We start from the raw sequence: 15755 nt of genomic DNA on the forward strand, positions 1-15755 counted from the left end.
GAGAGTTGTGATCATGGCATGACTCAAGAGTGGGAGAGGAGGATGGGAAGTGAGGCTGGGGGAGGGATAAGAATTCCCCTGCATCTGTGTGGCAGCATCCACACCCCTCAAAAGGAGTTTTTATTCTGGTGTCAGGTGGCTGCGAACATAGACTGCCCTTTTCTGAACCCAGGAACCCCTGTTTGCTGCTGGGGAGCCGCAGGGTGCCCCTGCCTGCAGGTACAGCCCCTGGCAGGGCAATCCCAAGGCTCAGACAGTTCTGCTGCAGCAGGTTGGGACATAGGTGAATGATGCTCCTGCCCTAAGTGCATCACCAGGCAAAGACATGTCTTATTCACACAAGCAGCAAATAGGAACTAGAAGGAAGGTCCTGCAGACATTTTCTAGCGCTTTCAGGAGACATTGGGCACATCCTCACTGGTGCCCAGTTCCTGCAGTGAAGTGAGAATCATTCAAGGAGGAAAGAACATATTGATAGTAACTGTGACAAGTCCTTTTTGCAAATACACTGGACAGAGGAGACCCTTCCTAGTATTGTAAGATAAGAAATAATCAAAAATTACAGGTTCTGCTCCTCCCTGAAGGAAGCAAATCCCCCCAAACAGAACCCAAAGACTTTGGGTTCACTCCGATGACAATACCTGTCTCCATCCCTCAGCCTTCTGAACTGCGTCGTTAACAGGCACATGAGTGTTGGTCCAACTCTGGTACCAGGGACAAGATCCTCCACCATCAGTGCTGGAAACAGGTCAATATTTTTGGTAGTTCCATATAAACTGTGGGATAAAAGATATTTTTTTTTTTTTAAAAAAAAGATTAGAAGACTATCAAAGAGGGGAGATACAACAAATCTGATCCCATCATAAGAATTCATATGCAAGGAACTCATCTGGACAATATTTATAATGGTCTTATCTAAAAGGCAATGGGCTAAAGGCCTGTCTTGGACAGAGGCAGCCAGTGCAGATAGGACGCAGTTTAGTCTCACTGGAAAATAGCTCCAAGGCTCAACCTGCTCCCAAACTCCACCACAGCAGCGCCTGATGACGTTCCACTCAGAACCAGACTGATCACTCGGAGAGATCTCATTTGTCTTACCCCGGTCTTAAACCACAGCCATTTCCCTATCTTAACATCTGTGGGTAGCAATATCTGGGAAGGTTATTTGATGGGTGTCCTGGGAGGAGCAGAAACTTTTCACTGACTGATCTCCAGTGATTTTGATGCTTCCAAGTCCAGGCTACAGTACCTCCTGAGCTTTTCCCTGATCTCCAAGTTCTTTATCTCATTTCTCAGGTCCTCAAACTCCTGTGCAGACGAGAGGTTGCAGAAGACCCTGAAGTCGTTGTAGGGTGGGATGCCATGGTCTCGCCCTCTCTGGATGTTGATAGCAGCCAAGTCCAGTGAGACAGAGTGTGCCATGGAGAAGAGTTTCTCCGTCAGCTCCATGTTGAGGAGTTCAGAGGGGACCCGCATCTTCCCAGGAACCCCAAAGAGCCCACGGAGGAGGGGGTCGATCCCACCCTCCTGCATGATCCTGAAAGGGGAGAAGAAGGCCTTGTGCAGAGGGATGTGGCCTTGGCGGATGGGCTGGAAGGTTTCGTTCAGCCGGTAGAGGATGGGGTTGATCAAGGTGTGCCCGAAGCGGAAGGCAGCAGTGGCAAAGGCATTGAGAATCCCCGCATTGATGTTGGGGTTGTAGCCTTTGTACTCACCCAGCATCTTCATCCCAGCTTCCCCGAGGACCTTGGGGAGCCACTGGGCATAGGTGATATGCTGCATCTGGGCACCCACAATCTTCCGTGCCTCGTGATAGAGGAGGTCTCCATCCCAGTGAGGATTGAGGGCCGACAGCTCCGTGGCAATGCGGTTGTGCTCCCTGAACCAAAGCGTGTGCATGGCCGTGAGACCCAGCTGCTCGTTGGCACGGTGGTCTCCTGCCAGGAAGCACGGCACGGGGCTCTCGTTCTCATCTCTCATGCACTCCGTGGGTGGCCCTACAGCAAAGGGAAGGAGATGCTTCCCCGAGCTGGGCACCACTCGCCCTTGCTTCAGCAGCCCGTTTTGGCTGCTCAGATCCCGCAGCTCCCGCGATTCCTGCTCTGTGCTGCCGTAAACATTGGAGGCATCAATGTAAGACGTCAAGTGGTTGATCTGCTCCCTGGCGTAGACCGAGTTCATCAGCAGGGAGGTCATCCCGCTGCCACACACGGGGCTCGAGCGGACGAAGAACATGCAGCGCCCGTTCCTCACACGGGGGTCGTTGGCAGGGACCGTGATGGAGAAGCACGGCGGGTCACTGGTGCACACCTGGCTGCAGGGTGCTCCATCGGAGAAGCGGGACATGCTAATGGCTGCCACCGTCTGGTCCATGTCATGGTCCAGAAACTGTCCCCACTGCATGAGCATGTGTGTGAACTGGTCATCAGGGGTGATGGTCTCAGTCCCGACCATGGCGGTGGAGACGAGGCGGGGCAGAGGAAGGGGTAGGTCCCTGGCATCTTCTGCCAAGGAAAACCCCCGGGGGAGGTTAAATCCATTCTGGTAGGCGGGTTTGAGGAGCCTCTGGAAAGCTGTGAGAGATGCACCCCACATCGGGTGCTGGAGGTTGTTGCAAGACCCATCGTGGGTCCTGTACTTCTTGTGGAAGCAGATATCCGAGCAGTTTGGCGTGCGGCGGTGGGCAGAGCAGCCCGACAGGTTGGCGATCATGTTCAGGTAGTGAGGGGACACCAAGTCATTGTACCGATAGCCTGGCAAGGAGAAGACAAAGCACCGGGTCAGACCGTGGTTGCCGTCACCAACCGGTTCCTACCATCCCACGTAAGGGCTCTGTGTGAAACCTATTGCTGGGATCGTCTGGGTGGGCACGGGAGGGCCAGGCTCTGATCGTGGCGTTGCTATGGAATTTATGGAATAAATAAAGCACAGCATCATATCAGGCCCGTGGAGAAGAAAAGAAGGGGAAAAGAGTTTAGTATAAAGCACACAGAGGTGGAAACCAGAAATGGGACCGGCAGACCAAACCATGGGGGTGCTCCTGGTCTCCATCCTGGGTTTATTTTACGTCTCTCTGGGTTATTACTACAACCTCGAGCACCGCCGACCACCCAAACCCTACGTGAGGAGCAGCAGGGAAGCCGTGGGTGACCTGCGCCACGCGAAGGCGCTGAATAATGCTGCGCTGTGCGGATGCTGACGGGGCAACGAGGAGGAGAGGTTGGCTGTCCAACCAGCCCAGACGAGACCTGCAGCCTGCAGGGAGCCTCCTCGCAGCCTGGAATACGTCCAGGCAGGCAAAAATATTTATGGGCCCCAAACGCACACGCCTGCTACATGATGACTCATATGTATAGGTAGAAACACGCAGTGTACAGGGATGCCTGTGGTATATAAAGGAAGTCCCAGCTAGCAAGATTTGGAGTCCAGCTGCTGGACTAGGTATTTTTGGTGTTGCATGGCTTTGTTCCTTGCTATCTTGCCTCGATAAAAGGAAGCTGAGTGGCTGGAACCCATCTGAGCTTGTAGCTAAGAGGTCAAAGTAAGAGTGAGACAGAGGAGGAAGTCAGGAGTGACATCCCCCTTCCTCTGTTACAGCACCCAAACACTCCAGAGTTTTCAGTATTTTTCTCATTGCCACTTGGAGGGCAGGAAACGTGTCTGACCAAGATGCCAAGGGACTGAACCCTCAGGTACTCCTTTGTGAGTTAGATGGCTAAATATTTTTTAAGATTAGGGCTTTCATAGCCAGCCAGGAAGGAAAATGAGGAACTGAACCACTTTCCTGAGTACCTGAGTGCCAGCACAGCCCTCCAGCTGTTACCAAAACCAGATATAGAGAGAATCGCAACCCAGACAACACTTTTTTTTTGACATATCCAAAATTGCACTCTTTAAACATTCTAGATATCTACACATAGTTGTTTTAATTTCATCCTATGCACAAAGTAGAGAAGTGAAACGAAATCTCTCCTACCTGTGACATTCATATCGACGATCAGACCTTGTTGCACGTGTTCCTGAATCAGCTGCAAGGTCCTTTCGAAGATCTCCCCTGCCCTGGCTGTTTCGAGGGTGTAGGGGTCCCGGGGGTAACGGAAGAGAGCCAGCAAGTCGTTGGGCGTCTTGGGCCGTCTGTTTCAAGGAGTCAGAAGTGATGCAGGAACATGAAAATAAATCGACTCTGTTCAGAGCAACAAGACTCTACAGGCAGCAAGAGTCAGGCTCTAAGCCTGGTCTGCTGCTCGAGCCCCAGGACTCGTGCATAAGACCAACGTGGCTTGCCTGCATATTGCAGCTGATTAAAAAAAGCTGTTTTTCCCCAGGAAAACAGACATATTTAATTTCCTCAGCATCTCTGTCTTCTACTATAGTAATCTATTTTTCACTTTTCAGCAGCTGAAACCTAGAGGTTTTGGGCTTAATACAAACTGCCTACCTTTTCAATAAAAACACACACTGGGGTGGAAGAGGAGTGAATTACAGTTCACTCAGGAAGCCATTTTTCATTGAGAAGGTGGTTGGAATTATTATTTATTATTTCTGTTCACCCAACACAAAGTCAGCTGCGTTTATAAAATGACTACGCTGATTAATTTCTTTTCTATGCACTGTCTCTGGAGTCAACTCCAGCTGACAAAACGTGTGTTGCAGATGTAGGTGATATAAGAGGTGACAGCCATGTATCAGCTTTTTCCAAAATCTCAAATGCCTGTTAGGAAATCCTATCACATCCTCACATCTACACGGTGCAGCTCCAACCTCCAATACTCAAAACAATACCGTAGCTTTCATCTGCGGATCGTCAAAGATAAAATGAGATTTGAGAAAGCTTCGTTCATTGTCCTTTTTCTCTCTTTCTTGTTTCAAGTCTCAGATTCTGGAATTTCACAGACTTACTTGCTAAACAGCTCAGTGCGTGTTGAGTTGATGGCGTGGTCCACACTGCTGATGGCTTCTCGTAGGGACGTGGCTACGAACGTGTCGCCGCTCCGACCGACATCCGTGGCTTTCCAAAGCAGCAAGAAAGAACAAAAAATTCTAAATTTATTTTGACATTGATTTGTCTTCTGAGCTCAAGAAAATCTGCATACCAGTACAAGCCCCATAGTAATTCCACTGCAGGTCGAACTCCATTTCCATTTGCAACATAAACACGCAGCAAGTTTTTTTTAAATAAAAGACAGAAATTTCTTTTCAGAAATTAATTTTCTGAAAAAGAAGGTGACTTTCAGGAGACAGCTGTGGAATACATATTCAGAGTTTGCTCCAGTATGGCTTTGCAAATAAATGCCTGCTTTGGTTGGTGGTTAAATTGGAAAAAGAATATGGAAAAATCACAGTGGGTTAACCCAAAATAATGTATTTACCTCCTGCAAAGGAAAGTGCTTCTAAAAAAGCTTCTAAAATTAAAGAAATTCATTTGAGTGTATTGCTCACACATTAATTCTCCATTTGTAAAACACTTCTAATTCACTTCAACTTCAGTGTTAATACATCAGATCCATCATTTTAAAACACAGATGAAAACTGCTGTTTGAATACCTTCAGAAGTAAACGCATGAATCCCTAAAAATTACTACAGAATACATTTTTTTAAGTCAGGGTCTTTGTCCCAGCTGAACAAACCAGCTCCCATTTGCCTCCCAGCGTACGCAATAGCCGACTGGAAAATGAGGTACCAATAAGAACAACTCACAGAAATAACCTCCGGAATGATTTCAAACAACAAAGACATTTCAGATTATTCTCAGCTCCTTGCATACAATCCCTGTATAGAAAACAATATTAAATTCACTTAATAAGCCACTTGCTATTCATGCTGGTTATTCCTGTGTGCTTGAGGAACAGCTCGCCACTTAAATATTTAACCTTAACACTTGCCTTTGATTTTTTTTTTTCCCTTGCCAGCCCTTCCTTACCCTCCAAGAAGCACAATTTCCACTCTTGACCTCCGGCTGCAGTAGCAGAGGAGCACGACTCCTCTTTATTCATTACAGCTCCCCTAATGCACGGGGCACTTCAAGCAGTGGCTTGAAAACGAGCGACTTATTTCCCACCCCCAAGGGACTGAGCCAACATTTAACCCCCCCTATTTGCAGCGACAACATTGTTCTCCTCCTCCCTCCCCCGGCGTGCGAGGTCACGGTCGGACGAGGACTCGGGAGCGTGTTGGCACATTTCAATAAGTTCCTGCTCCTGGCAGAGGCAGGAACGATGTGGATGCCGACAGCTCGGCTTGCAGGAGGTGGTTTAAGGCAACACCTCTGGCTTTGCAGGGAGCAACTGCAGCTCAGCTGGGAAAACAGTGGCTGGGAAGCGCGTGGGCTTAGAGAACGGAGCGACTCCTGCGAGGGGACCTGTCTGCAAAGACGCTAAAGAAATAACGGAGTTATCCGTGCAAAGGGTAGGCATCAAGACAGCATGGCTCCTCCTTACATGAGAGCGAGAGAAGACTCCAGAGGACCACAGGAGACACCTTACCCGTGATGGTGAGCTGCATAGTGCTGGAGGTGAAGCCAAAAGGGTTTCTTGCTATGCACTCGTATCTGCCCTGGTCAGCCACACCGAGGTCTTGAATGGAAAGGGTCCCGTCTTGGCTTACGTGGAACTTGCCACTCTCTGTGATCTGGATACCCTCCTGTTGCACCATCAAAAGACAGAAAACGTGTCAGGGTACAGAAAGTTTCCCATTATCCCAGCCTTCAGCCTGCTCAGCAAACCCACAGGCAGATGCGATGAACTAATGTGGCCACCAGATGTTAGCATTGCTCTTCCAGAGAAACCAGAAAGCCATCCGAGGATATCGGCTCCTGCCTGGACCTGCTGCCAGGAGGTCCTTGCTCGGCTCCTTCACTGCGATCCACCCCCAGGCACCCACTGCAGGACACGGACACCCCATGCCAGACAGGCTGGCTGGAGTGAGTGCTGTGCCCTGATGCTGTCACAGCAGCTTCATGGCACATAAATTAAGTCTAAATGTCTTCAGTTTTGGGACAACTTGAAACTGATGGATTTTTGCTGGCCTTGAACTGCAGATACCAGCTTTTGCTGCCTCCAAACAGCATCGCTGACCGACACGCCGTGAGCACCAGCACGCTCTCACCCCACCCAGAAACCTGGCTGGTGCCAGAAGTGGCTTCAGGTTCCACTTTTTCATTCTCCTGCTTCTTAACATCTTTCTGCTGCCCTGCCCCAATCTAACGCTTACTCTGCTGCCCTCCCAGGCTCTTTTCTTCTGCTCCCACTGTTGGCTGGAGCCCAAGGCAAGCTGCAAGGTCACCTCCCACGAGACCTCTGCAGAGGAACTGAGGCTCAAGCATTTTCCCCTCTAATTTGTTCTGTTCCTGGCTGTGCTCATAGCCAGGGCAGGTCCCAGTGAAGTTTGCAGGTGCTGTGCTACGGCACAGCAGGAAAAAGCCTGAAGAGCTTTATCTAATAAATTCTTTAAAAGAGCAGCCAGGCTGCAGTGTGATTTTGGGGGATCGTGGCTTTGCCCCGTCAAAGCTGGAGCCAACCAGCATCATTCAGTTCCACCAGTGGGAATCCTGCAAATAAGGAAAAACTACTTAGAAAAAAAAAAAATCTATTTTCAGATTTTTTTTCCAGGAATAGTCAATCAAGCGTTTCTAACACCCTGGGAGGTCACTGGCTTCAAGTTACTCATTTGGAAGGAAGAACAAGAGCAAAGCTTCCAGCCTGAGACAGAGCAACATTCTTATAGACCATTAAAAACTCCACATCGGTGGAAATGTTAGTCCTTAATTTTTCATCAAACGCAATTTTCCATGTGTAACGCACAAACTGATTTAACGAGTTGAACCAAGGGAGCTGTTTCCTGCCCCCACAGAGCAGCCATCCCACTTCCCAGTGATTATCCAGTACATGGTATCATCTCTTACTTTGACCCAGGTGATGGTGGGCCGGGGATCTCCTTGGGCAGCGCAGGTGATGGCAACGTCCTGGCCTGTCTCTGCCACCACGTCTTGGGGGGGATGAAGGAACACGGGTATCACTGTGCGACACGGGGGGAAAAAAGTCACAAGTGTGAGAAAAGCATCGAGGAAAATCGAGAAATCCATGTGCAAAACATCTCAACGTGGGGAAACCGGAGCTGCTGGGCTCTTCTGCTGTCGCAAGGGCTCTTCAAGGGGTGTCAGTTTATCCGTGTTCTGTCTCTCTACCAACTCCTCTGTAATTTATGGTCGTTATTTTTTGCTCCTGTGTGTCTTTATTTGGGGCAATTACACAGGGATGTGTTGGGTTCTCTGTCATTTAAAATCCTTAATTCAAAGGCTTTCCAGAAAAGATGCTTTAGCTGAAACAAGGATGGTGAATGGATTGAGGAATTATCGGGTGAGGCTCTCTGGCAAGTGTTGGTCAGGTCAGATTAAATAATCACATTGATCTTGTTGGTCTTAAAACATTCTGTGAATTCTGTGGTTGAAGCATCTTTCTAGACAGTTTCCTTCTCTCCAGTCTACCAGGAGTAAAATTCTGCCGTGTTTGTGAACAAGCAGAGATGTTTGCTTCTTTAGAATGATTGTTTATATGGGAATAAAAAAGAAAATAAAACCATGAAAGCATTCCTGTGCACTTGTGTTTTATAGAGGCTTGGTTTTAGAATATCTAAATTTAGGCTGAACCTATGCTAGCTAATGTTTAAGACAAACATATGCGGAGCCAGAGTTAATTCTTCCTGAGAAGGAATAAGGTTTTTTTCAGAATATTTCATTTAAAAAATAATCTTATAATTCATTTTGTAGGAAAGCCAAATAGCAAAAAAAAAAAAAATTGCTAAGAATTTAATTAATACAATTTTTTTTGAATTCTCAGACAAAAATCCTTTGCTTCACCAAAATAATTTTCTTAATAACAACTCCCAAACACATCAAAGAGCCTCATTTTTCACTCAAACCGGCCAGATATCAGAGCTCATCTGACGGGTATTTCTGACCACATAACCCTGCCCTGGTGCTCATTTGGGCAGATGCCAACCGATACCATCCCATTCCCCGGCCGCACCACATGAGTTCCATTCCCACGGTTATACTTTTTCTAGACTACCAGATACATTTTCCAGGAAAACTGAAGCAGCTTCTACCAATTCACAAATCTTGGCACTCTGGAAACCTCTTTAAAGTTTCCCACCAACTGATGGAGCTCTCATGGCTAGAGGTCAGCTCCCAGGGAAAAGCAAAATGCCATCCCATAGGAACCAGGGCAATTCCCTGCCTTGTCAGCCCGTGTGTTACATACCATGATATTATCTTAACAAATCCATTGGCCAGCCTTTATCCATACCTCGTGGGGTCACCGACAGCTGCACCGGGAGGGTCCTCACTCCGATGGCACTGATGGCATGGCACTCGTACTGGCCTTGGTCATGCAAAGCAGCCCGCATCACGCGCAGGGTCCCCGTGGAGAGCACGCTGTGCCTCCGGTCGTTCGGCAGCGGCCCACCTGGTCAGACAAGCAGTGGGATTCGTTAATTGTCCGTGAGATTTCTCTTCCCATCACCGAAGGTACCTGTGCGACAGTTAGAAATCCCATTTCCTTCCCAACAGGGCATCAGCCACCCCGAAATACCATCTTCGCTTTGCGAAGTGAGGGACAGGAGAGATGCTGCTCTTGCCACCCCCAGGATCACGACTGAGTTGTCTAATCTAAGAAACTGGAAAGGAGCACGTACCCTTTTTCTTTCCTCATAAGCCTTTTCCTGTGCAAACCGCACAATTACTGACACCTGAGAGACAGCAAATCTGTGATCAATTATCCAAACTGGCTGTTTAATCCAACAAATGGAAACATTTAGCATTGTCTTTTTTAATTTGGAATTTTGATTTTCTTTGGTTTGGAAACTGCGTTGTTTCAATATTTCCTCTATTTAAGGAGAGAAGTTCAAAATTAAAATGCTTTACCAAACCCAAACAAAATGATTAGAACTTCTCAGTTTAGCAACTTTTTTTTTTTATTATTCCATTTTCCTCCAAATAAGGGCTCTATTTATTCGTCCCAAATACCAAAAGGAATCTGAATCCTCCTCACACTGTCAAAAGTGGCTTTGAGAATGAGTGATGCTCCATCACTCCTCTTCATCTTGCTCTTGGCATGCCTTCTGTGAAAGCCCTGTAAAGCCTGCTTAATCTCTGGATCGCTGCGTGACCCAGCAAACCCAGTGACAAAGCAGTTATTAACCTCACTTCTTGTCACTGTGCTCCTTTCCACATCTCTAAGGGCTACCTTCTGAAATCTGGGCAGTGGAGGAAAACAGGTAAAAGGAGATGGAGAACATGCTGGTGGAGGGAATTTCACCTGGTCCTTCTTAACTCCGCATCACAACTATTGCTGTGGAAGCTGGAATACAATAGCCATGAGCTCTCCACAGCACTAAACCATTAATTATGGCTTGTGAAGCATAAGGAAAAGTTGGAGGGCCTCTGGGCCAAGTGTTACTGGCTTCTGTCCCAGAAAGTGTTGGATGCGGGATCAGTTCAGTGGAGTCAGCGCTAACAATCATCCAAGACTTTAAAAGTTCACCACCACCTGTGGGCCCAAAGCACTTTTTTCCTAAGCTAAAAGAAATCTCAGAGGTGTGTCAGTGGTGAACAGTGGCCTTCTGCAACGTGCTCCCCAAGAGGAGCAAATCAATGACAACGAAGGAGAGCTGGGACACAGTGATAGCCACTGACTTGGAGCTTCCAGACTTCACCTTCTCAAAGGAGGTAGGAAGCCACTGCAGGAGGAAGTTTGCGGCTTTCCGTGGCTTTCATGCTGATGAAAACCAGCACGCTCCTTCCTTCTGACACCATGACTTAGTGTGTTAAGGACCTAAGAGACTCCCTTCTCAGTGCTTAACATCATCCTTGGTGATGAACGACATACCTCCTAGCGTGGCTAGGTCTGTGCTCATCACCATCTGCCCTCTGATCACCATCTGTCCTCTGTCACCACTGCAAGTCATCACCCTGGACCAGCAGCTCGGTGGTTCTCACCCACACCCCACGGATGGTGCCATGGGAGAGAAAGAAGTCGCGAGTCAAGCGAGGCAGTACCTGCCCTCGTCCAGGCAATCACGGGTGGAGGGTGACCCTCAGCAGAGCAGGGGAAGTCCACGCTTTGTCCCTCAGTTACTGTCTGATCAGTGGGGATGAGGAGAAACCTGGGAGAATCTGGAAGGGAAAGCAATGACTGAGCAGCAGGAAGAACTCGGGCAGCAAGACTGGGTTAATTCTCAGGTCGGGGAGCAGAACCAGCCACTGCGCTTAAATACAGCCCTCCGGATCGAGCACGTTACCCCTGAAATGTCAGCAGCCTGGGACTCCTCACCTTGCACTATGATCCTTGCTGTTGCCTGGATGGACCCCTCAGTGTTGCTGGCGTTGCAGTTGTACTGCCCCTGGTCCGAGAAGGTGACGTTCTGAATGAAGAGTCCTCCAGAGCTGGTGATAGCGAAACGGGAGTCCTGCGGCAAAGGAGAGCCTGTGCCAAGTGTCCAGCTGATGCGAGGGTGGGGGTGCCCGGAGACCCCACACTCCAGGGTGACGCTTTCCCCAATCAGCACTTCAGTGTTCTGCGGCTGGATCACAAAAGTGGGCTTGGCTGGAAGGAAACGAGTGCTTCAGAAACCAGAAGCTCTGCTGCTGGCTCAGTTACGGGCAGAAATTGCTTGGACTCCTCGTGCAACCCAGCTAGAAGTCACCTGGCTCTTCCCAGACCTCCAAATTCTTGATGTGAGCAGGTCCCACAGCACAACTTCTTCCTACCACCTCCTCCCTCCCAGTCACTTAGCGCTGGAGCATCCTCATTCCTGTGTCCCCTTCCCCCTTGACACCTCTGTGCTGCAGAATTCATCCCAGCCTCCAAACTCCCTCCCTAGCCCCAAACTACCTCCAACCTCTAAACCCCCAATGTCTGACTCCCATGAGTTTGCTCCCAGCCTCCCCCCCATTCCCGAGCTGAGCCTTCAAGGGGTGCACAAGACTCAATTACATGGGGTGCCAAAATAGCGCAGAACGACTTCTTGTGTCTTGACCTCCCCAGCTATGTTCTTGGCCATGCACTGGTAGACGCCTTTGTCCGACTCCCTGGTATTCTGGATCATCAAGGTACCGTCTTGCAAGAGGTTCAGGCGGTTGTCATCTTTCATGTCAATCTCGTTACTGAAAAACAGTCACAAACAGGCAAAATTTGAAAGGAGCAAAGACTGGTGGTCTTCCCCCGAGCTGCTGGGGGAGCGGTGGGGCTTTGCATGCGCTGCAGTATGTTGGCGTTCCTTGGAGCTGTTCTGAGGCTTCATGAAATTTATAGCCAGGGTTATGATTTACAGCACTGAACTTCAGCTCCAGCTCTGATTTACTCCCTGGGTGAGCTACTTTTTCCTCTCACCACTGATCACACACGACATTTACAGCCCGTCAGGAGAGCACACTGTTCCCCTGCAATAGCATCATCGCTATTGTCAGGGCATCTAGGCCCGGGAAGCTTGTTCTCGTTATTTACCAAGTGCAAATATATTAATGAATTAATATTGTTATTGTGTGCAGCCGTTTCTATTTGAACGGGCTCACAGACCTCAGGGGGGCGAAAAGCTCTGAGTAAGTCATGGTGGGACTCCAACCCAACCCGAGAGCTGTGAAACATCTTCCTTCTTTCTACGATGACCTGCGACTCCTGGATCCCAGCCCGTGGCAGAAGGTCCCACTGCTGCATCCCATTTGTCCCAGCATAAAGGAATCCTGGATGGCTGTAGAGGAGTGAAAAGGGAGAGGGGACCTCTCTCCCCTGAGGACAAAGGCTGAATCCACTACGCAAACTAATACGCTTGCCGGGCATTGATTTAATTCCCCTGATGTCTCCTCACTCCAGTCATATCTCGTTTGTGGAGCATTTGTTATCATTACCCCTCTTCCAGTGCTATCTTTGGGAGCCTGCCAGCATTTCCCTAACAAAACCTTCCTTCCAGGGGGACTTAACTCAGCCATAAACTTTCGCTCTGCGCTGAAACTCTGCCTGGTGGGGAGTTAGCTGGAGAAGCACACATTGATCATTTTTATTAATAACCAAGCCCTGCTCAGGCTCCCACAGCCTCGTAAAGCAGCAAAGTAACTGCACTTCCACAGCGGGCAACTGCTCCAGCACAGAATATTTTATTGTGTAGCGTTTCCCAGAAACACTTTGGCATCTACCATAGCCATATATTTTTGCAGTGTTGCTCTATAGAATGACCATGTATACACTGTTCTGCAAGGTCTGTTTTTCGGTGCAGACCAGTGATTCTTCCCTCTGAAAACGAGCTGTTCTCCCAGCACGCTGGGTCTTCGGTGAGAACTTCAGAGACTAGAAGCATTTCAGCAGTTAATAAACGGCAAGCATGGTGGCTTAGAGCAACATGAAATACCAATTTTATTGTATTTTCTGATCAAAAGACAATTGCTTTCAGCCTGCAGAGTATGTTTATGGGAAAGTTATAAGCTCTTGGAATCCATTACAAATGCAGATGAAACATTTCAAATGCAGATGAGAACGCCACTTGGATTACGTGGTCACCAGAGAATGCTATTAAAAGGAAGGTAAATACAACCCATGGAATACCCACAGATATTTTATTTTTTTTTATGTTGCGTGAAACAGCTTTTGTAATTACAGGCAGTCACTGAAGAGCTCAGTGCTTGGAAACCTTTGCTACCCCAGGGCCCACTGTGCACGACTTACTTGTTGTGCAGCCAAATAATCGCAGGCTTTGGGTTGCCTTCTGCCCTGCAGGTGAAATAAACTGTGTTTCCCAAGAGGACGTCGACGTCGTGGGGTTCTGAGGTTATTCGAGGCCTCTCTGCAAAACACCGTTTCAACACAACCCGGTCAAAAGCAGCACAAAACCCCCAACAGCCCAACTGGTGTGTGGTGGGTAACGCAACACCCACCCTGCAACCCCCGAGCAAACGGGCACCAGCAGAGCCCGAGGCACAAGGGCACCCCGAGACTTCTCACCAAAAATGATGTCAGGGAGGGAACAGCATCATTCATCCGAGCCCAACAAAAGCCCTGGAGAATCGAAGCGGCTGTTCCTATCGTCAGTGTGATGGGCAGCGGATCAGCTCCCACACAGCCCCAGGCAGCGCTGGGAGAAACCAGACCTGGCTGTACACTGCTTCACTATAGCTGCCCCAGCAGCTGGTCCCTGGCTCCCCCAAAAATAAGCCCGGGGCATCCCCAGCTGGGTTGTTTTTCTGCCCCTGGCAGCCTGCCCGCTCCATCTGAACACAGTGCCAGCTCTCTGCAAACCACACTACTTCCCTTTCCACAGGATTTCATTCATTACATCCCTAATTCCTCAGCTGATGCCCGTTCAGCCAAGCCTGTCGCTATGTGCTTCAACTTCAGATGTGCCCAAGCACTACGCAAGTTAAACATCTGAAAAATGTGCTAAAATAGGATGGAATCTATGTACGTGGTCTGGAGTGCTTGATCTTGATTCAGCAGCACATGTACCCACCTAACAAGCCGTACGCTCACCAGTAATCCAGCAAAACCAGCTGGATTGTTCATAAAATTAAGTGAGAACCTGCCACCTTCTCCAGTGGAAGGTCCCTTACTCCTCAGACCGCAAGTTAATCGCTTGGCATCTTGTCCCCAGCGGCGATGCCAGTGTGGCACGGAACCCACCGCGGCCCCACGGAACCAAACACGGATTCGGTGCAGATGTGCTCCGCTGGCTCACATCTGCTCTGAAGCGATGGGTTAGCTGGATGCCAGCGGGCTTTGGACTGACTCGGGTATCAGCTGCCCGCATCGTTAGAGCTTTATGCTGAATTATGCATCGTTTGTCTTCCCCGGCTGGCACAATACCAGCATAAAAGCCTAATGCCAGCAAAAATCTTCCCACCAGGTGCTCTGGTTAATTTGACAGACACCCCACTGTGCACCCGTGCCTAAACCAGCACAAATTTACATTAACGGCTGCACCGTGGCACCGGGGGTGTATCAGGGACAGCTCATCCTCGTGCAGCCGATCCCGCTCCGTGTGTCCCCACCTGCTTTCTCTAGACCCCTCCTGTTCCTCCCCATCCCTCGAGGTTACAGACCCATTTGTCCCAACTCAACTCTTTGCATGGCTGTGCCCTAAATTAAGCTGTGAAATGGTCAAGATGTTAAAAAAAATAATAAAATCATCGGAGAAAAGCAGAACGCAAGGGAGAGTTCTTCAAAATCCAGTTGATCTCACACATCTGGCTCACAGCACAGCTGGACTGGCAGAGCCAGGAGGGATGCTAATAGCTGGCCCTGGGTGAGTGGGAACATCTCAGACTGACTCTACCAGCAAAGAAGTATCAGGGGACCACAGCCCATGCCTGTGCCATCCTCTGCCAATGCCTGCACTTAAAAGTCAGAGTTTTGTCTTTTTCTACGTGAAATATTTAATTTTGGAATTTTTCAGAGCAAACCCTTCCATTTCAAAATGGCATTTGTCAGTGAGAAATCTAAAATTATCTAAATTTGACAAATAGCAGCTTAACAAACACCCTACGTTGCCGCAGTCAAACAAAGCATTCAGCTACGTATCTGCTCTGCGTTTACTTAGGGCTTTCAGTTGCGTTTCCAGTCATTGCAGCTCTCCCAGTGTTCCCCTTCTGTCCACCCTAATGCGGGACATTCCTTCTGGTTGCTGGTTTAAACACTGACCTCAGCAGGTCCCTTACTGGCCCTACTCTAGCTAGACACCAAGAAGACACCTCCCAGCCAAAACAGATGTGCTT

At 48.9% G+C, this 15755-nt stretch overlaps 1 protein-coding gene across 1 annotated transcript in view; it reads right to left on the reverse strand.

The window, feature by feature from the left end:
• The window catches only part of LOC104381538 (peroxidasin homolog), a 42899-nt gene that overhangs the window by 2605 nt on the left and 24539 nt on the right, over positions 1–15755 (reverse strand). The window contains exons 8-18 of the mRNA XM_009989278.2: positions 13714–13831; positions 11992–12161; positions 11329–11601; positions 11055–11171; positions 9304–9462; positions 7902–8014; positions 6484–6640; positions 4900–5008; positions 3977–4134; positions 1250–2753; positions 642–776 (exon numbers count right to left, since the gene is read on the reverse strand). Coding sequence (XP_009987580.2) covers positions 642–776; positions 1250–2753; positions 3977–4134; positions 4900–5008; positions 6484–6640; positions 7902–8014; positions 9304–9462; positions 11055–11171; positions 11329–11601; positions 11992–12161; positions 13714–13831 — 3013 coding nt within the window. The remainder of the gene's footprint in view (positions 1–641; positions 777–1249; positions 2754–3976; positions 4135–4899; positions 5009–6483; positions 6641–7901; positions 8015–9303; positions 9463–11054; positions 11172–11328; positions 11602–11991; positions 12162–13713; positions 13832–15755) is intronic.

This window comes from Tauraco erythrolophus, chromosome 18 (assembly GCF_009769465.1).
Source record: "Tauraco erythrolophus isolate bTauEry1 chromosome 18, bTauEry1.pri, whole genome shotgun sequence".
NCBI classification, from domain to species: domain Eukaryota; kingdom Metazoa; phylum Chordata; class Aves; order Musophagiformes; family Musophagidae; genus Tauraco; species Tauraco erythrolophus.